Here is a 19994-nt window from a genome sequence, read left to right as displayed (position 1 = left end):
TGACCAAGGTCAGGGTCAGAACCCCTCCACTGGCACCCACAGGTGATGGCTGCAGAGGCTGCTGGGTGCAGCACAGAGATGTTTGTCCTGGGAGTGGGGAGCACAACCCTCAGCAGGGCAGGAGAGCCCTCAGCAGGGCAGGAGAAGCCTCAGCAGGGCAGGAGAAGCCTCAGCAGGGTAGGAGAGGCCTCAGCAGGGCAGCACAGCCCTCACCAGGGCAGGAGAGGCAGCCTGCAATGTGCAAGGGCAGGCCCGGGTAGTGGAGAGATGGCCTGATGGAGCTCCCACATGGCAGCAGAGCCCCACAGGCTCTCAGATTCCAGCTGGGAGCAGGACTGAGCAGCCCCACCACCCCACAGTGGCCCTGCCCCATCCCTTCCTCCGTGCACTGCAGGGAAAGGCAGAGAGTGCACTTCAGTCTGAGCTCTGCCCCCAAAATCCCTCCCTGCACTCTCTGAGCTATCTCAGAGCTGTCTCAGTTCCTTCCCACCCCACAGCTGTCATGTGGGACAGTGGGCAGGTTCCCTCCATGGAAACACTGGCCAACACTTCTTTCCCATGCCCAGCTGGTGAATTTTACCAAATTTTCAGGAGCTCTACAGATTGGGATCTCTGTCAATCTCTCTGAAATCCCCCAGGCAGCTCAGCTGGGGAGTGCATTGACCCCACTGCCACAGGTAATGAAGCACATTGCTCCCTTCAGCCTGCAGGAAAAATCCCTCCCCCAGCCTGGGCCCTGTCTGGGGTGAGCCCCTGGGCACACAGGGGACAAACCCTTCACTCATGGTGCTCTGCAAGGCCCTGATGGGACACACAAGCACTGCTTGCTGGCCCCCAGCCATGCCCTTTTCCCTGTGGGTAAATCCCCATGCCAAGGCACCCCCAGTGCTCTCTCCCAGCTCAGAGCCTGCTGCAGGCTGTGCACAGGATTGCAGCACTCAGGCATGTTCCCTGCACTCCTGTGCTTTCTGCAGGTGCAGGCTCACAGCTGTGCATGTACAGTCTATGTTTACACACACACACACACACGCACACACACACTCTTTGTATGGGCTTGCATCAGATATTTGCAGTTGTCAAGTCCTGACCCCACACAGAATCATCACAGAATCCCAGACTGGTTTGGGATGGGAGGGACATTAAAGCCCACCTAGTGCCACCCCTGCCATGGCAGGGACACCTCCCACTATCCCAGGGTGCTCCAAGCTCTGTGCAGCCTGGTCTTGGGCACTGCCAGGGATCCAGGGGCAGCCACAGCTGCTCTGGGCGCCCTGTGCCAGGGTCTGCCCACCTCACAGGAAACATCCCCAGCCTCCAACCCTGCTCATTCTGGTGCTTTTTGGCTCCAACCCTTGGGTTCCTGCTGAGCTTGGGCCCCTGGATTTCACCCCAGCCTGTATTTGCTGCCCTTTTGCAGAACCAGAATGAAGTGGGGGAGCACAGGGCTGAGCACTGAGGGGTGGGTGGGCTGCAGGGAGGTTTGGGGTTGCTGTGAGCCATTGCCATGGTCCCACTCCAGCGCTGGCTGGCACCAGGCACACTCAGAGCAGAGCAAGGGGTGAGGATCCTACAAACCACCCCACAAGGCCAGTGTGGATTTGTAGTGAGGAGCAGTTTTTGCTGAGTGCCTGATCTGAGGGGAGGGAGTGAGGACAGCCCCGAGTTCAAGTGCTGGAGCAGCACAGCAGGAGCACAGCTGGTGCAGCTGAGCGAGCCCATGGCCTGTGCCCCTGTCTCACAGGGGCTCTGCTAAAAACCACTGGTCTTTTTTAACAGTTATTTGCCAATAAATGGGCTAATGAGGGTGTATAAATCACTGCCTCCCCTTCCTCTGCAGGGCAGCCCATGTGCCCTTGCCCAGCAGAGCTCTGTGCTGAGTTCCAGAGGGGTGTGACAGGGACCTGGGGGATGTCACTGCGTGTGCTGGGATGGGGGAGGTATCAAATCACATCAAGCTGGATCCTCAGCTGCCTCTGCACAGCACAAGCTGGCCATGTGAACCTCTGGGGGACTCTGTTCATTTTTCTGCCATTCTTTGGCCCTTGCAAAGATGCTCAGGAGTCCCAGGTGCTTCAAAAGCTGTGCCAGACCCTGAGTGCTCATCCTGAGATCTCAGCTCATCATTTGACATGAATTTTCTTCATTATCGTATTTGAAAACCACAGTTCAGGGATCCAGGAGCTGAGATACCACCAGAGTCTGTCCATGACCCTTTTGACACCACCTCAGAAAGCAAATTTGCCTGGACTGTTAAACCAAGTTGACCCCCAACAACTTTGCAGTATTTTTTTCCTCTGAACCCAGTGTTATGTATTTATAATACTTAAGAAAGCAATGATTGGTTAAACACCATATTTGCAAGCTGGTTGGGAAGCTAGAAAGTAATTTGATGCAATATACAGAAATTTCAAAGGGGTTTTTTTCATTTGAAAAAGGGATTGAAAAAAAATTTATAGAAGTTTTAACTTGTGTTTCTCTGATTTCATTTTTAATATTGGCTTTTCTGTTATTTTTCCAGCTCTTTCCTCTCTTCTGATATTTTTCCCCATTTCCAGTTTCACTTTCCCTGGATTTCCTTAAAGCAATTAAAAATGCTGAGGGGTTGAAAATTATAAATGCTTAGACGCAGGTGGTGTGCCCCTGGCCCAGGCTGTGCAGCAGGACCTGGAAATTTCTGGGCATCTCTGCTGACCTCAGAGAGATCTTGCACACTGAGTTAGTGTGGACACCATGCTTGCCTTTCCATTGTTTGTCCCTTGGGGCTTTCTCCCAATCCCACGGGTCTGTGGGGTGAGCTGCTTTTCCTGTAACTGTACTGTTTGTATCAGTCACACTCTGAGAGTCTTGTTGGGGCTCTCCTGGTTTGTTTCCTCCTCTGGTTAAACACCCACCCTTCTCCTCAGAGTCTGAGTTCAGGAAATGTTCCTGGTGCTGTGGTGGCTCTGCTGCTCCCCCATTCCCATGTGCTGGGCTGGGGCAGGAGCAGGGACCTGCTGACCCTGGGCAGGGAGCCCTGAGCACAGCAGGGAGTTTGCATCCTTTTCCACACGTTTCATGGTCTGGTTTGACATTATCACTGTGTAGAGTGTGAGGAAGAGGATTTATCTGGTGTGTCTGTTCCTCCTGTGTGTGTCCATGGGGAACATGACACCTTTTCCTTCCCAGTGTGTGTTACTTTGGCCCATTCAGGACATTTCTGACCCATTCTGGGTCTGGTCTCTGGATGAGCAGGTCTGGACAAGCTCTGTTCAGTTCAGACAACCATATCAGCCTTAGAGAAAGAAATGTTATGGTGCTTTATTTTTGTCCTCTCCAGTTCTGGCTCCTGCCTCCCTCCAGCACGTAGCTGGGCTGTCAAGTAGGGTCCATGCTGAGCATGAGCACTTTCACTTCCTAATATTTGACTCTAGGGCTTTTTGGACAAGCTGCATTTGTTTAAAAGCTCTCTGTCAGCTCCAGCTTTTGGTCTGATTGCTCCCCTAAGAGCACTGTACTTAATTAGGCTAGAATTGCTGTTGCACAATCACCCAACCATAACGATGTCTCTAACCCAACCAGAGAGCTTTGCTGGGGCACGGGTCCAGAGCTGCCTCCTCTGCCTGCTGCTGCAGAACAGGCTGACCTAGAAACAGCCAGGGACCATGTTATAAAACTGCCTTTCTGAACTTCTGCCATGGACACAATGAACACACAGCTGCCTGTACCTGTCTCTGGCCTTCTGAAGGGAATTCTTCTGCTTTTTGATGTCCATTGTCTGGTCATTATTTAAAAGGTCAAGAGGCAAGGCTATATTTGCACTGAACACTGCTGGTCATTCATGGATTGATAGGCCTTTCTTCTCTGTGCATTTATGGACCACAAAGCAGAAACTCCCCTTTGCCATGCTCTGGTTTAACCACAGAGAGGTACAAAGTCATATCCAGGGTTTGCTCCCCAGCCAGAAGGAAGGATGCAGGTCCCAGACGTTAGCTCAAGATGTGGGGGCCCGAATGGATCCCTGTCCCTGTCCCTGTCCTTGTCCCTGCAGACGTGGCTGACACCCCCACAGTCTGTGTTCAGCTCTTGTTCTTCCTTGCAGAGCATCCACCTGTCCTTTTTGCGCACGGTCCCACCTTACTCTCACCAGGCCAACGTCTGGTTTGAGATGATGAGAGTCTTCAACTGGAACCACGTCATTCTGATAGTCAGCGACGACCACGAGGGTCGTGCTGCACAGAAGAAGCTGGAGACCCTCCTGGAGGAGAAAGAGTCCAAGGTCAGTTCCTGAACATTGTCTTGTAGCTTTGTTTAAACAACAACAACGAAACTAGAAGTCTTGGGCTGTTGTATGTATGTAGATTTCTGTATGTAAAACACCTTTTCTTTCCATTGTAACATGGCTAACATGCTTAAAGCATCAACAGTGTCTGACTAGTACCTGACAGAACTTTGTACTTTATTCATTTCACTTGCTTTGCCATGGTCAAAATCTCCTACATGTAAATCGACTACAAAATGAAGGGAAGGATAACCTGGAGCTCTGCAAATGCCTTGCCCGAGTTTCCCACCCAAGGAGAGGACCAGTTTAGGGAAGCACCTGCCCCACTGCAGCCACCCCGGGGCCAGGCAGACCCAGCAGTGCCAAACCCACCCCGAAAAGCAGCTTCTGAATTGTCCATCGGGGCTCAGCTCAGTGCCTGGGCGGGGCAGGGCAGCGGGGCTCTGATGATCCTCTCGGTAGCGCTGTCGGCCCGTTCCCATCTCCATCGAAGCACATGCCAAACGCTGCTTTCCTGACACCCCATGCATGGCAGGGCCGGGTGTGGGACCTCGCTCCTGCTCTCAGGGCCAGCAGCAGCAGGGAGGGAGCAGGGCAGGGCCCCGAGGAGCGGGGACAAAGCGCAGAGCCACGGCCTGGAGGGAAGGGACTGGACAAGTGTTCAAGGCAAGCAGAGAAGAGCACAGGGAGCTGCGTGGCTGCAATCTGGAAGGCGAGGAAACACCTCCTGCCTCAGCGTGTCCTCTCTCCTGGGGCAGGGTGAGATCCTCTTCGGATGGGCAGAGCCTGAGTTCATCCAAGCCTCCAGCAGCATCAGGGCAGGCACCCATTCGGGGATGTTCCCTCCCCAGCCTGCTCCTTGCAGCCCCACCTGCCGACCTTTGGCAGTCTCTCGGCTGTTGAGATGTGGCCATGGGTGCTTCTTGTGGTTGGAGTTGGTGGCTGAGCTGAGATGGGATCCTGTGACTGCTCTGCACCATCTCCCTGGAGGAACAGCTGCTGCAGGGGTGCAGGCAGGCACAAGCCAGACTGACCAGACTCCTGATTATGGAGGTGGTTTTCAAGAAGTTTCATCCTTGCTGCACTCCAGGTTGTCACAAGGCCCTGATGTTCCACCAGCCACATAGGGATCCTCCTGCCTCCAAAGGCAGCTTCCCGCTGGGTGACAGCAGGACAGTGTTTTTCTCCAAAGTCTCTTCCCAGCACAATGCCCTTCATACAGGGAGAGTCTCTCTCCCTCCTCTTGCATCTTTTGAATTCCACTTTCTGTTTTCCTGTAGTTCCTGTGCATCCCATTTTCTGTTCCCTCTCATGCCTCCACTCCTATTTGCCCCCCTCATGTGGTGCTTCCACACACAGGGTGCATTTCTACTTCAGCCTTCCCACCCTGCAGGAAAGCCTTTGAGAGCTTGAAAGATGGGGAGGGAGGGTCTGTCCTCAGACCCTCCCCATTTTGCACTGCATCTACCATGTCTTTTTGTCCTCTGGCAGCCCCTGGGCTGCTGCAGATGCTCGAGCCACTCTCCAGCCGGGGGCACCTGCTCTGTCCTAGTAGGTCACCTTGTCTTCTCTTTGGGGTGTGCCACTGCATCTTGTTTCTTTTTCCTTTGACAAAAGGTCAGGCAGACTGGTCTGACTGGTCTTGCAGGTGGCAGATACCCTGTTGGGTCTTTCCTGTCTTCCTCCACCTCTTCTCTCCAGTCTCTCTTCTGATCACTGATGTGCTGGCTCTTTTCATGCCATGAAGTTGTACCATGGGCCATCCCCAGCCTCTCCAAGGGCCCTGGGGAGGGAGCAGGCAGGAGACATGATCTCGACCTCTTCGAGGCTTAGACCACAGTCCCTGAGGACATGGAGGACCTGCTCAGGGTCAGAGACTCACCTGCCATCTGGGCTCTTGGTTTGGAGCATGGCTTTGCCCCCAGGGTCCATGCCAGCCCCATGTGCCATCCAGGCACCACTGTATGGGTTCTGCACCTCCAGCAGCGCCCTGAGCCCAGCACCCAGGCCGTGCTGGCCAGCCTGGAGTGCCCCATGTGCTACTGGCCTTATCCTGGGGCTGTCTGCAGCAGCTCCCAGCCTGGAGCTGCTCCACCCAGCACAGCTCTGCTCGTTCATGGGGCTCCTGGGGCCCGGAAGGGAGTGCTGGACATTGAAACCAGAGCTCTGGGTCAGAGGTGGCAGGTCCTTGCTGCGCTGCCTGCCTTTCTCTGGGACAGTGCCCTCCATGAAAGTGGCAAATCTTTGAGTGATTGCAGGAGCACGTGTTGGAAAGGGAACTTCTGATTCGTCAGTCCCTGTGTGAAACGTGAAGATCAGAGAAGCGCTGCAGGACCACATGGAAAAAAGGGAAAAGGAGGATTACTAGTGTAATTCTGGAAACAGGGCTAGTGAAAGGGAGAGGTGACCTGGGGCCAGCCTTGTTGTACTGAAGACTCTGCTGACTAGCCTGGGTCGAGGTGCCAGCACATCCCAGGAATTTCTGGTTGGTGGCTGCAGCATGGATGACCAAGTTTTTGGCTACATTGACTGTGCCTGGGGAGAAGTGACCAGCGTTGCCTGACTGGAGAACATTCCTGCTTGTCCTGCTGCATCTCTGGTGTCCTTGCAGTCATTACTCCAGGACTCACTGCAGGCCCAGCAGCAGCCACTAAGAAGCCACTGCAGAAATCCTCACTGTGGGAGTCATCAGAAATGAAGGCAGACCTGAGCTCCAAGCAGATTTGGCTTCTTCACATACTTTTCCTTGCCAGGGCCCAATTTTTTTAATGAAAGGCAATGAAAAACCTGTCAGGCTGTCTCCAAGGGGAAGAAAGGAAAGGTCACACAGCTGCATGGAAAGGACACCTGACAAGATGTCCTGCCAAAGACTGGCCTGAATGCTCAGGAAAAGGCAAGCTAATTAGTTTGGAAAGCAAGATGAAGAGCAATCTGTCTGTCTGAGGAGCAGCCTTGGAGCATGGACCCCTGTGCCAGGGGTGCAAAGGGTCGGGCTCCTGGCAGGGATCCATTGCCATCAGGCTCTGGAAAAATGGACAAGACAGTATAGAGCTGTGTCCCACACCCCATGTACACAGACCAGGGACACTCAGCTGGGGTGGGGTCAAGGAAAAGATGTCACACTATGTCCCACCAAAACCTGCCAAGCCCTCTCCTGCGGGCACCATCAGATTGCTGTGACTGGCCTGGCCACAGGGGCTGCTCCCGAGAGGTCCCGGGCTCTGTGCAGCCTGCTGCAGGGTCAGGGCTCTGAGCAGAGGCTGTGGGCCCTCAGCACGCTGCCTGCCCGAGAGGAAACCTCCAGCAGTGGCTGCCCTGCCCTGGGCTCCTCTGGGGCCAGGCAGCACCAGTGGCTGGGGCAGCAGAGCAGGGAGGAGCAGGATCTGTGCTCCAGCCCAGTCTCTCTGGGGTCAGCCCCAAGCCCTGCTGGCATGCTCCAGGCAGCAACATGGAGACCCCCAAGCAGTGAGCCCCACTAGCCACGCTCAGGGCCAGCTTAGGGGGCCCTGGGCTCAGGCAGCTGCACCTCCCAGGGCCACCCGTGTGCTGCAGAGCCATGAGGTGCCCCAGGCTCAGACAGTGCCCTTTTACCCAGGGACCAGGTAAAAGCTGCAATGCCATCCCATGTTCACCATTGCTTCATATCGCCACGCTTTGAGCCAACATGGGACCTAGAGAACTTTATCTTTTTCTTTTGGATGTCAACAGAGCTCAGGAAGCTGCTCCCTCCTTTCAGGGGGTGAGAGGTTCAGCTGAGACACCTCACTTTGTGTGGACTCTCTGAGGGTGGACAGGACTGTAATGCTGATAGTGATGCTAGTAATGCTAATACTCTTAACTGTAACAGTTTGCCTTTATCCAGCACTTTCCGTACACAACATTTTGTCCTTTACTTCCACAGTAATTCCATGGAAACCCCACCACTTAGGCCCTTAGATTGTTTCCGAGCTTAAGATAAAAATTCCTTGCTGAAGAATCCCCCAGTCCCTCAAGGGAAAATGCAACTGCATCGCACCAGCTGTGCCACTCAGGCTTTGCTCTCAGATTGCTCCGTGACGCTCCCGTGAGAGCTGAGGCACAATCTCTCCTGATAGTGGTTTTTGCGAGCTCCAGCGTTATAGAGACCCTTTAGCAAACAGTGGAGGAGGAGGTGGATGTTGGATTGCTTTACTACACGTCATTTTCAACTGTTTATAATATTCTTCTGTGTCTACATATTTTCTCTGTGCACATTATTCATCAGAGTAAAAAAAGGAACTATGAAAACCTCGACCAACTTTCCTATGACAACAAGCGAGGACCCAAGGTATATATGCATGGAAATGCACGCCGCCCACCAACCTAACTAGCAAATGAAAAATAGCCACAGCCAACAGAAAAATTAAAAATTAAAAAAAAAAGAAAAAAAAAGAGAAAGAGAAAAAAAAAGAAAAGAAAAGAAAGAAAAAAAATATCCATGACTATGTTCCTTGGTAGCACGTTTTTATGTTGAGATAGTTTGGTTTGGACTTGAGAATGGAAACGTAGCCAGCTGACCCTGGAAGGATTTCTTTTTGAAACATGCATGTGAACCAGTAATTAACTTGCAAGTTCTTTTTTTTTTTTTTTTTGAAAAGTTGAACCAACCCCTTTCCTCCCTAAAGGAAACAGTTCCTTGGTGTAAGTTGCTCACTTTGATTCCCAAAGGTTAACCCTGTGCAATATGTTTTTTTCATTTCCCATGTTTTTGAAAAACAACACTCGTTTGAGTTTTCAATTGCATTTCAAAGCCTTTTTCTCTTTCCTGTACAATGCACGCCTCTTTTTGGGTCTTGATTGACTTCAGTTTGCATGCACAGTGCAAAAAAAAAATTAATAAAAACAACCAAAAAGCCAAAATCTTAAAAGAGAAAGGAAGGAAGGAAGGAAAGAAAGAAAAGAAAGAAAGGAAAGAAAAAGAAAAAAAATAACTATAACCAATCTTATTTAGCGGACTTTTGTGCAGTTTAATGAATTCTCTTGACCCTTTTCTAGATAGCATGGCTCTCACCACCAGCCCTGGGGCTCACTCACTAACCAGCTTTGCTCACACTCATCACAGGCTGAGAAAGTGCTTCAGTTTGACCCTGGGACCAAAAATGTGACAGCGCTGCTGCTGGAGGCGAAGGAGCTGGAGGCCAGGGTCATCATCCTCTCCGCCAGGTGAGGCCGTGCCGCCCCTTCCCCTCCCTGCTCCGATCTCCTCTCTCCCACGCTGCCCGGCGCTGGAGTCAGTGTGGATTTGGGGTTTGGCAGCCTGGGGGAGCCCCCGGCAGCCCCTGTCCCGGCAGCCGGAGCGTGCCCGGGCGCTGCTGGCCGGGCGGTGCCAGTCCCCTGCCCGCCTGGCCGCGCTGCAGAGGCAGCCTGCTCGCCGATGGAGCGCGCTGGCCCAGCGGGACCGAGGGCAGCCTGATGGCCCCGGGCCCGCAGCCCGCTGGGCAGACGTGCCGGTGCCCAGCAGCGCCGGGAGCTGCGGCATCGGGCGAAGCTGAGAGAAGGGTCCCATTGCATGGAGGGTTTATTCTTACCGGTAGTCAGAGTCACCGGGGGCGGCGTGTTCCCCGGCACTGCCGCACCCCCGGCCTGGCCGCCCCGCAGCTGGAGCCCCATCGCCGTTCCCTTCGTGTCGTTGCAGCGAGGATGACGCGGCCACGGTGTACCGATCAGCAGCCATGCTCAACATGACGGGCTCGGGCTACGTGTGGCTGGTGGGCGAGCGGGAGATCTCGGGCAATGCCCTGCGCTACGCCCCGGACGGTAGGCACCTCCCGAGCGCCGTGCCGCTGCAGGGGGCTCGGAGGAGCCCGGGGCAGCCGGGATGAGCGGCCCTGCCCTCCCCGGGACCCCTGGAGCTGGGGGAGCCGTGCTGGCCCCGCACTCCGCCCTCCGTCCCCTCCGCCTGCCTGGGGACCCGGCCTTGGCCACCCTGGGGCTGCCGCGCCCCGAATCCGTGCCTGTCACCGGGAAGGCTCGGGCAGGGCAGGGCCTGGGGTGTCAGGGTGCCAGCCCGGCCCCGCTGCCTCTGCCTGCTCCTGCCTGAAGCTCAGGCACCTTCCCGCTGCATCCGAGGGATGCTCCCCCCGTAGCCATGTGCTCGCTGTCCCAAGAGCTGGGCGTGGGAGTGATGCTGGAGCAGCCAGGGGTCCCAGGGATGCTGACCCGCCTCCCCTTCTGCCGCGGCAGGAGTGATCGGTTTGCAGCTCATCAACGGCAAGAACGAGTCAGCCCACATCAGTGACGCTGTCGCCGTGGTGGCCCAGGCCGTGCACGACTTGTTTGAGAAGGAGAATATCACAGACCCACCGCGGGGCTGTGTGGGCAACACCAACATCTGGAAGACAGGACCCCTTTTTAAGAGGTATTGGGGAAAGCGTCGTGCTGGAGGGAGCAGAGGACCTGGTGGGGAAGAGCTGGAAAAGGTGGGAGCATGTGGAAAAGGTGCAGGAGGACATGGTGGCTTTGTTTAGGGCCACTAAAGCTTTGGAGCATGTGGCACAGGGCTGCCTGGACTGTCCTGCATGGTTTGGATGTGAGAGCTACATCTCTACGTCTCTCCTAGAAAACTCTCCCAGACACAGGCTCAGGCACCCAGTTTTTCCAGGCTCTTTAGACATCATCCTGGTGCCTGGCACCAATTCAGTCCATGTTAACCCATGCTACCCTGGGCAGTGCATAGACAGCTGGGATGTGTGGGCAGGGAATGACTCTAGGAAGAGAAGATTGGGGACCATGGCCTCCTCCAGTCTGGAGTTTAATTCCATGGGTGGAAGTGGGAGAGAGGGGGGTTCTGCCCATTCAGGGTAGGGGGATATTTCTGTCCCATTTTACCTCAGTGCTGCTGACATGTTTCCTGCTGAACATTCCAAGGGCTGTGGCATGTGTCCAGTGCTGCAAGCAGGGCTTGGTGGCAGGAGCTGTCCATGCATGGGACAGGTTGTCCTTGGCTGTAGCAAACCCTGGTGCTGTGGATATGGAGGCTGGAGTGTCACAGATGGGAGCATGTGCCTGCAGGATGCTGCTGCCAGGGCAGGGGGATTGGCAGGTCCTGCATGTGCTTCCAGACCCCAATCCCTGCATCACTGCAGCTGCTGGGGCCACAGGGGCTGGGCCTTGGTGCAGCAGCCACTCCCTGCAGACCTGGGTTCTGTTGAGCATGAGACCTGCAAGGCCTGGAGATGGTTTTAGAGGCATTTCTGGCATCCCCTGCAGTGACAGTCTTTGGCGTGAGTGAGTCAAAGCTGCTCGTCACAAAAGGCTCAGCCAATCCCTGTGAGTCTCTACTATCACCTTTCCAGGGTTTGGGGGCTGGTTCTCTCCTTGGTGGTGTTTGTGTGTGCCTCTAGCCAGGCTGGGATGGGCAGGTGCCAGGCACAGTACCAAAGCTGTAGCAATGGGCACACCTCCCAAGGAACCCCAGAGGAAAGTGTCCTTGGGTGCTGTAGGATGGATCATTCCAAAGGGAAATGGGACTGATCTGGTGGAGAACAAGGGGCAATGGCAGCAGATTTGGCAGAGAACATTTGGGCAACTGATCCTATCCACCAGGAGGGGATGACCACAGGTCTATGAACAGACCATGGGTAGCCTTGGCTGGACTTGTACAGGTAGTGAGGATGGGGATGACCACAGATCTATGAACAGACCATGGGTAGCCTTGGCTGGACTTGTACAGGTAGTGAGCTTATGGCAGGTAACTGAGAGGAAGCATTTGCCTTTCTGATGCCTTGTGAGGCATGTCAACAGCACAGTGGGTGTTCTAGGTTGTCCCAGCTGTGTTTCTCTCCCCAGGGTGTTGATGTCCTCCAAATATTCAGAGGGTGTCACTGGCCGGGTGGAGTTCAACGAGGACGGGGACAGGAAGTTTGCCAACTACAGCATCATGAACCTGCAGAACCGGAAACTGGTCCAAGTTGGGATTTACAACGGCAGCAATGTATGTGCAGGCCTGGCTGGGGTGGGGAGGGGTTGGCACTGGGGTGTCCACCTTGGCCTCATGTCCATCTGCCTCCTCTGGGATCCATCTCAGGTCCTGACCAACGACAGGAAGATCATCTGGCCAGGAGGGGAAACTGAGAAACCTCAAGGCTACCAGATGTCAACCAAATTGAAGGTAAGAGCAAATGGCATTAGGAGCAGAGTTTCTCTGATCTCTGCATGCCAGGCAGTGACTTCATCTGCCTCTTACCTCCATGCAGCTGGCAGCAGCATTTGCAAGGCCAGAAGAGGATATGGGAGAGAAATAGAGAAGATACTGGAGTGTGTTCAGGGCACAACGTTCAGCTGGAGTCAATCTAGATAGGGCAGCAGGCATCCTTGGGTTTGGAAAGAGACAGGTGGGAAGGGGATATGAGAGAAAACAGCACAGAAAGGTGGAGGAACAAGGTGCTCACCATTTCTCATGGGAGCCAGAGGACACCTGTCAGAGATTTGCAAGAAATACAAGGACGGGCTTCTTTGGCCAAGGCATGGTTCAGCTCCGTTAGACAGTGCAGAGACCAGGGGGAAAGATTCAAAAGGAGATTAAAACCTCTGGTGGAGAGTGGGCAGATTGGTGGCTGCAAGGCTGAACTCAGGAAATCCCTGAGGAGCTGGTGGCCAGAAGCTGGAGGTAACACTGGCAGAAGGTCCCTCCAGACTTGCTTTGCTTCTCTTGCTTTTCCTCTAAGTGTCACTCAGCAGGCCCTTTAGTGACTGGATCCCACTTTAGTGACTGGACCCTGGCCAGGCTGATCTTACCAGTTTGACCATTCATTTGTTGTACAGCTCATTTGTCCAGCAAGGGAAATCCCATTCCCACTGGCAGCTTTGTCCCCACAGAGGTGCTGTGGGTGTGTTGTGATTACTGCTTTACTGAAAGTCTAGGGCAGGACTGAAACACCTGCATGAACTTGGGGCACTGCCTAGAACCCCTTTCCAGGCACTAGTCCTGGCTGTGTCTCCCGTCAGTCTCCTGCTAGGGAAACAGATTTTGAGGCTCAGCTGAAAGTGCCACATGAAAGAGGACACTCCTCACCTTGGGTGCAGGGAAAGCAGATATTCTTGGTGTTCTTCTTGGCAGTGCTGTGTTGACAGTTGGATTTCATGATCTTAAAGGTCTTTTCCAGCCTAGAGGATTCTCTGATTCCACATGCCAAATCCAGGCCCTGCTGCTGGGCTGAGAAGTGCCACATGAAGGAGGACACTCCTCACCTTGGGTGCAGGGAAAGCAGATATTCTTGGTGTTCTTCTTGGCAGTGCTGTGTTGACAGTTGGATTTCATGATCTTAAAGGTCTTTTCCAGCCTAGAGGATTCTCTGATTCTTTGATTCCACATGCCAAATCCAGGTCCTGGCAGCTGGGGAGGGCACCACAGCTTGTGTGGGGAGGGCAGCCCAGCTCCCACCACGGGAATGTAGCTCTGAAGGAAAACACAGACCAGAGGGTGTTTGTGCTTCACCTCACAGATTGTGACCATCCACCAAGAGCCTTTTGTGTATGTGAAGCCCACTCAGGCAGATGGGACGTGCAGGGAGGAATTCACCATCAATGGAGATCCTGTCAAAAAGGTCTTCTGCACTGGACCCAATGAGACCATCCCAGGTAACACAGTCTGGGGGGTGGGGACTGCCATTCCAAAAAGAGGCTCCAGGGAGGGTGCTCAGTCACACAGGAGGCCCAGAGGATGAGGCACAGAGAGATGACAGCACAGCTGGCCCTCAGACACGCCCTCCATCAGCTCAGCCTCGCAGCAGTGCTGTGCACGAGTTGGACCCTGGGATCCAGGGGTTTGAGCCCAACAGACTCTTGCCCACTGTCTCTCTTCTGGATGGGTGCCAGGGCTGCTTTGAGGGATTGCATCCTGAATTTCTGTCTCCTGACATGTTCCAGTTCTCTCTGCCTTGATCTCCAGCAGCAGCAAGGACCCTGAGGCACGTTAGCACATGCTGCACTGACACAGCACCAGTTTCAAACTGTCACAGAAACTGTGTCAGGATCAGGAGTGAGCACCTGGTGTGGGGTGGGAGCTACTCAGCAATAGCAGACTTGCCCAAATCCACCTGAAGGGCATCCCCTTGGCTCATCACACATTCCTGTGCACAACGTCCCCCCAGAGTTGTGTCCTGGGCTGTGTTCAGCCTGTTGGGCTCATGTCAGGACTCCTCCAGCACATGCACTGAGCCCTCTCCTTGGCCCGCAGTGGGTGGGCAGCACCCCCTCTCAGCCCCCCTCCCTGGGACATGGCAAAGGAACGGGACCCCTTTGTCCCCAGCCTGCCCACTGCCACAGGGCTGGAAGCAGTGTGAGAGGGTGGCCAGACAGATGGCCCTGAAGGATAACGTGGTCACATCCCACTGCAGCCAGAGCTGTGGGGTGGCTGCTCTCCCTGGGGACAGGCACGGGTGCTGCGCGGGGTCCCTGGCTGGGGCTGTCCCCCCTCATGCTGTCCCTCCCCCAGGCCGTCCCACCGTGGCACTGTGCTGCTATGGCTTCTGCATCGACCTGCTCATCCGCCTGGCAGGCGTGATGAACTTCACCTACGAGGTCCACCTGGTGGCTGATGGTAAATTTGGTACCCAAGAGCGGGTGAGTTTGGGCAGCCTGTGATCTTCCTTTGCCTGTATTGTGTGTTGAAACACCCCCACGCCCTTCTCCTGAGCAGGGTGGGGTGGAAGGGCAATGCACGATTCCTAAAAAGTGCAGGGTCCTGGCTGGTGGGGGATGTGTGTCAGGGCAGGGGTCTGACCCAGCCTTGGTTTCCTGGCAGGTGAACAACAGCAACAAGAAGGAGTGGAACGGGATGATGGGGGAGCTGCTGAGCGGCCAGGCTGACATGATTGTGGCTCCCCTCACCATCAACAACGAGCGGGCTCAGTACATTGAGTTCTCCAAGCCCTTCAAGTACCAGGGCCTCACCATCCTCGTGAAGAAGGTATGGTCTGGGTGGGAGGTTTTGTAGAACATGGGAGGTTCCCGTTCCCCAGACTGCAGTGCTTAGTGCAGCCCCTGCAAATTCCAGGCTCCAGGCTGCTGGTTTTAATGCAGGCTCTTTTCTGCACCAACCTGACCCTTCCTGAGCAGCAGGAGCTTGGGACAGGGCAGGGCCCCTGTGGGTCCCTCCAGGCAGGCAGGGTGCAGGGGGGGTGCCAGCGCTGTTCCCCTCTCTCCTGTGTGCAGGAAATCCCCCGCAGCACCCTGGACTCATTCATGCAGCCCTTCCAGAGCACGCTCTGGCTGCTGGTGGGGCTGTCTGTGCATGTGGTGGCAGTGATGTTGTACCTCTTAGACCGATTCAGGTGAGTGTACTTTGGGCCACTTGGGATTTGGAGGGGACAGGGAGGTGCTCCTGGGAACTGTCCCCTGGGTTCCTTGCTTGGGCAAGCCCTTTGGGGGCTCTCACAGGGACTTAACCCCCTGCTCTGCCCCACCAGCCCTGGGCTGAGGCTCCTGGCCCCTCTGGCTGCCTAAGCTAAGGGATATGGATATGTGGGAACACACCTGTCAGACCAGGTGATGGAGAAATACCTGACCAAGGGGACTGTCAGCTTCTGGGCTCCGAGAATTTCCTCTTGGCCTTCCTCGGCCCTGTGACAGCTCCTCTGAGGGCACCTGTCCCTGCCTCAGCCCTGTGTCCTGAGGCTTTGATGGCCAATCTGCAGGGATCTCTCTGTGCTGCAGTGGGAGAGGCTTGAGCTGGCCAGGGTCAGATGATCTTTCTGGTTGGAGATTGTGATGGGACCAGTACCAGTGTGAGCCAGGCAGGGCTGCAGGTCAGCACGGGGGATGTGCCAGGCAGTGGGACAGAACAGGGAAAGCTGCCTGGGACCAGGCACAGTACAGGAATGGGTGACACAGGGCTGCACCAGGACACATAAGGCACAGTGGGGAGCCCTGGGAATCAGGGTGATGGGAATGAGAAGGGTTCTTCGTTTTGTTTTCCAGCCCATTTGGCCGGTTCAAAGTAAACAGTGAGGAGGAGGAGGAAGATGCCCTGACTCTCTCCTCAGCCATGTGGTTCTCCTGGGGGGTCCTGCTGAACTCTGGCATTGGAGAAGGTGAGTCACAGCTCACAGCAGGACTGCTCTGCCCTGCAGCCCAGGCTCTGAGCCGGGCAGGCTGGGGGGAAGCCCCTGCCCTCTTCCACAGCCTCCCCCTCTCACATGGTCCCTGTGGGACCTCGTTCCCTGAGCCTTTCCTGGAGCAGGCTGGTAGGAGCTTTGGTGGTGCTGAGTGTTGCACATTTGTGGCAGCTGTCAGGGCTTCCTGCCAGCCCCAGCACAGGATGGGAAACATGGCAGGGAAACTTGGGCTGGATCCCCTGCCCAGGGTTACCCACCCTCTCAGGGTGGCACACAGCATGCCCTGTGTGCATGGAAGGAGCTGGAGGTTTTTTTGGTTTGGGCAGTGCAGAGGGTCCTTGCACAGCTGCTGGCAGAGCACATAGATGGTGCACATCTGCAGCTGCCATTGGGCTCATGTGCATCAACACAACTTTGGCAACCAAGCCAAGCCCTCGTGGTGCTGCTCTGATCTCTCCTCTCTCCCTACAGGTGCTCCCCGGAGTTTCTCTGCCCGTATCCTTGGCATGGTGTGGGCTGGCTTTGCTATGATCATTGTGGCTTCATACACTGCCAACCTGGCAGCCTTCCTGGTGTTAGACCGACCTGAGGAGAGGATCACAGGCATTAACGACCCCCGGGTAACGACTCCTTGCTTGCTCTCCCCTTTCCTGCAGCATATATCATGGCTTGTGGTTCCCAGAGCCCTGATTCACCATGGCTGTGATCTGTGCTGGGACCCAGACCCAGGGAGCTCTGCCTGGGCTGGTGCTGATGAGTCTGAGCCCTTGCCCTGGGTGGGAATGGACAGACGTGGGCAGGGATCAGCAGGAAAACCTGTCCAGAAATAGCCTGTCTGCAGTCAAAGTGCCTGCCAGTTCCTGGAGAGCCTCCTCTGACCACCGAGGAAGCAATTCATTATGGATGAGTTATAACTAATGAAATCGTCCCTGCGGTGCAGTCAATACTCCCCACATGCCTCAAATCCATTTCCTGCTCTGGCAAGGGCACAGCTCATCAGCCCAGGCATGCAGGAATGTGCCCTGCAGCAGCACAGACCCACAGCATCCCACACCCTGCTGTGTGCCCTGCCCACAGTATCCATAGCCTCCTGCACCCTCAGGGCCACCCTGTCCCCGTCCCATAGCACCCCTGCCCCAGCACCATGGTCCCAGAGCATTCACTGCCCTGTGGCATCCTCTGAGGAGATCAAGGTCTTCTGTAGGGAACAGGCCCTGAAGGAGATGGGAGATTGGAAACAGCTTTGGGGTGAGGAAGTTTTGCTGGTGCAGGACAGAAAACATTGGAGCCCCGCCCTTGCCTTTCAGCTGCGCAACCCCTCGGATAAATTCATCTACGCCACAGTGAAGCAGAGCTCTGTGGACATCTACTTCCGACGGCAGGTGGAGCTGAGCACCATGTACAGGCACATGGAGAAGCACAACTACGAGAGCGCTGCCGAAGCCATCCAGGCAGTGAGGGACAAGTGAGTAGGACCAGCACCTTGCCTGGCCACGCTGGGAAGGGCCTCAGGGAGCTGCAGCCAGGTAGAGCGAGCAGAGCAAAGCTGGGGGGAGCTGCAGCCAAGGCATGGCTGATGGGACCTCCCAGCTGGGGCTGGATGGGATCTGCCCAGTGCTGATCCATCCCAGGTCTCGGTGGGGAGCACAAGGTCTGCGTGGGGGTGGCACAGTGAGAGCCCTGGACATGGCTGCCATTTCTGGCCTCTTCTTTCAGTGCAAGGCTGGGTGGCTTCAGTGTTTAAGTCAGGGCTGGGAGCGCCCTCGCTGCTCCCACGGGGGCTGCAGACAAGCTGGGCTGCCCAGCCTGACCCGTCTGTCCTCCTCTGTGTCCAGCAAGCTGCACGCCTTCATCTGGGACTCGGCGGTGCTGGAGTTCGAGGCCTCCCAGAAGTGTGACCTGGTGACCACGGGGGAGCTCTTCTTCCGCTCCGGCTTCGGGATTGGGATGCGCAAGGACAGCCCCTGGAAGCAGAACGTCTCCCTGGCCATCCTCAAGTCTGTACATGGCTCTTGGCGTGGGGCTTGCCTCAAATGCTGCTCGTGCCAGGCACTGCCAGGCACCCTCCAGACCTCTGCAGGGACAAGGGCGCTGGGGGCTGCCCTTGCGTCCTGACAAAGGGACATTGAGTGACTGGGGTGGGCACCCACAGCCTCAGGTCCGGCTCGCAGGGCTGGGGAAGCAGCAGGGAGCTGGAGGGAGGCAGAGCAGGGCAGGGAGCAGCGTCATGGCCAGCCAGGGGTGTAGGCAACACGGGCAGAGAGCAGGGGGCCGTCCAGTGCAGGTCTGTGTGAGCAGGGTGTGGGTGCTGCCATCGCCCCGCTCCTCCCTCAGGGCCCAGCCTGTCCAACAGCATTGCACTGCCCTGGCTTGGTCGTGCAGGGCTTTTTTCTTTCAACTCTGGCTACTTCTGTTAGACAGGGATATGTCTGAGTCCAAGGCTTTTACACCAGCACTAACCTGCAGTGTGGGGTGTCACAGTCAGCCTGGTATTATGGGTGAAAAGGGATTTCCTGGTATTACTTTGGCAGTGCCACACTTGTTGCTGACAGAGAAATGTCATGATGGAGAAACAGGCAGCAGGGAATGAGCAAGTGAAGGGAGGGAGTCCTGGGAGATTTGTTTTAGGAGAGGCAGGGTCAGGAGCCACCAGGATCCTGCCCAAGATGCAGAGATGAAAGGCCTAAGGGAGAATGGTCAGAATGTGGAAGATGGGCAAGACCCAGGGACCCATGGACCCTGTCTGTGGGATGATCTTAACATGGTGATGGGTGGCAGCAGGACAGATGGGATTTGAGACCACCATTTGAGAAGCCTGAAGAGGCCACAGGAGTCCTCAGTATCCTCCTGGGAGAGGGTGGGAAAGCCCAGGGCTACAGATGGCCCAGGAAGGTGGTGAGGGTGTACCAGGAACAAGAGGGAAGAAAGTGCAGGGAGCCTGTGGTGGGATGTGTGCTCTGTGCCCACTCCATCCCCACGAGCTGTTCAGGCAGGTACTGTGAGGACACAGCTTGTGTCCTCCCAGCTGTGACACCGAGCTGTGACACTGAGATGTGACACTGAGCTGTGACACCGAGCTGTGCCACCGAGCTGCTGGGGTGTCCCAGCCCTCACTGTGCACTGCAGGAGCTGCCAGGCAGCAGCGCCCTGACCTAGAGGGTGCTGGGGGTCACCAGAAAGGACTGGGGTCCATCATTGCCTGGGCTCCAAGTGGCCCTGGCAGGCAGAGGAAGCGTGCAGGAGGGAACTGGTAGATGTGGTTCATGTCCACTCCCTGCAGCCTTCTCCAAGAGCTCTTGGAGCACTGACAGCTCCATCCTTCCTTGGGAGCACGCCTTCCCCATGGCTGGCACGTGGCTCTTTTGGCAGCAGGCACTGCCCCAGAGCTGCTGCAGGGGCAGTGGGGAGCTGTGGGTGCCTGCTCACAGCACTGCACTGTGCTGCATGCACCCATGCAGTGCTGGCAGCCCCTGCAGACAGCCCACACACACTCTGTGCAAAGGCCACTGGGCACAGGTGTGCATACACACACAACCAGCACATCCCTGCTTCCTGTGCCAGGAGGCTGCAGGCAAGCACAGAGCCCTGGGATGGAGGGCAGAGAGGCACAAAGAGCAAGTGCCCCAGCAGCCTGTGGCTGGTCCCCAGTGACTACCCTGTCC

General features: G+C 55.8%; 1 protein-coding gene across 21 annotated transcripts in view; it reads left to right on the top strand.

Moving 5' to 3' along the window:
- Positions 1–19994, top strand: part of GRIN1 (glutamate ionotropic receptor NMDA type subunit 1) — a 39635-nt gene that overhangs the window by 8270 nt on the left and 11371 nt on the right. For 16 of the 21 annotated variants that reach the window (XR_005628754.1, XM_039720101.1, XM_039720098.1 and 13 more), the window contains exons 3-17: positions 4079–4255; positions 8502–8564; positions 9339–9439; positions 9912–10033; positions 10460–10634; positions 12065–12209; positions 12303–12386; positions 13720–13855; positions 14712–14839; positions 15021–15185; positions 15431–15549; positions 16196–16308; positions 16804–16952; positions 17640–17797; positions 18168–18329. Coding sequence is in view for 20 of the 21 variants with exons in the window: in XM_039720101.1 (XP_039576035.1) it covers positions 4079–4255; positions 8502–8564; positions 9339–9439; positions 9912–10033; positions 10460–10634; positions 12065–12209; positions 12303–12386; positions 13720–13855; positions 14712–14839; positions 15021–15185; positions 15431–15549; positions 16196–16308; positions 16804–16952; positions 17640–17797; positions 18168–18329 (1997 nt within the window). In the remaining variant the exon portion in view is untranslated. The remainder of the gene's footprint in view (positions 1–4078; positions 4256–8501; positions 8565–9338; positions 9440–9911; positions 10034–10459; positions 10635–12064; positions 12210–12302; positions 12387–13719; positions 13856–14711; positions 14840–15020; positions 15186–15430; positions 15550–16195; positions 16309–16803; positions 16953–17639; positions 17798–18167; positions 18330–19994) is intronic. The other 5 variants (XM_039720107.1, XM_039720100.1, XM_039720096.1 and 2 more) reach the window with 1 other exon arrangement.

The sequence above is a fragment of the Passer montanus genome, unplaced genomic scaffold (assembly GCF_014805655.1).
Source record: "Passer montanus isolate IOZ18808 unplaced genomic scaffold, ASM1480565v1 scaffold43, whole genome shotgun sequence".
Taxonomy (NCBI): domain Eukaryota; kingdom Metazoa; phylum Chordata; class Aves; order Passeriformes; family Passeridae; genus Passer; species Passer montanus.
This window is presented reverse-complemented; position numbering and strand designations above follow the sequence as displayed.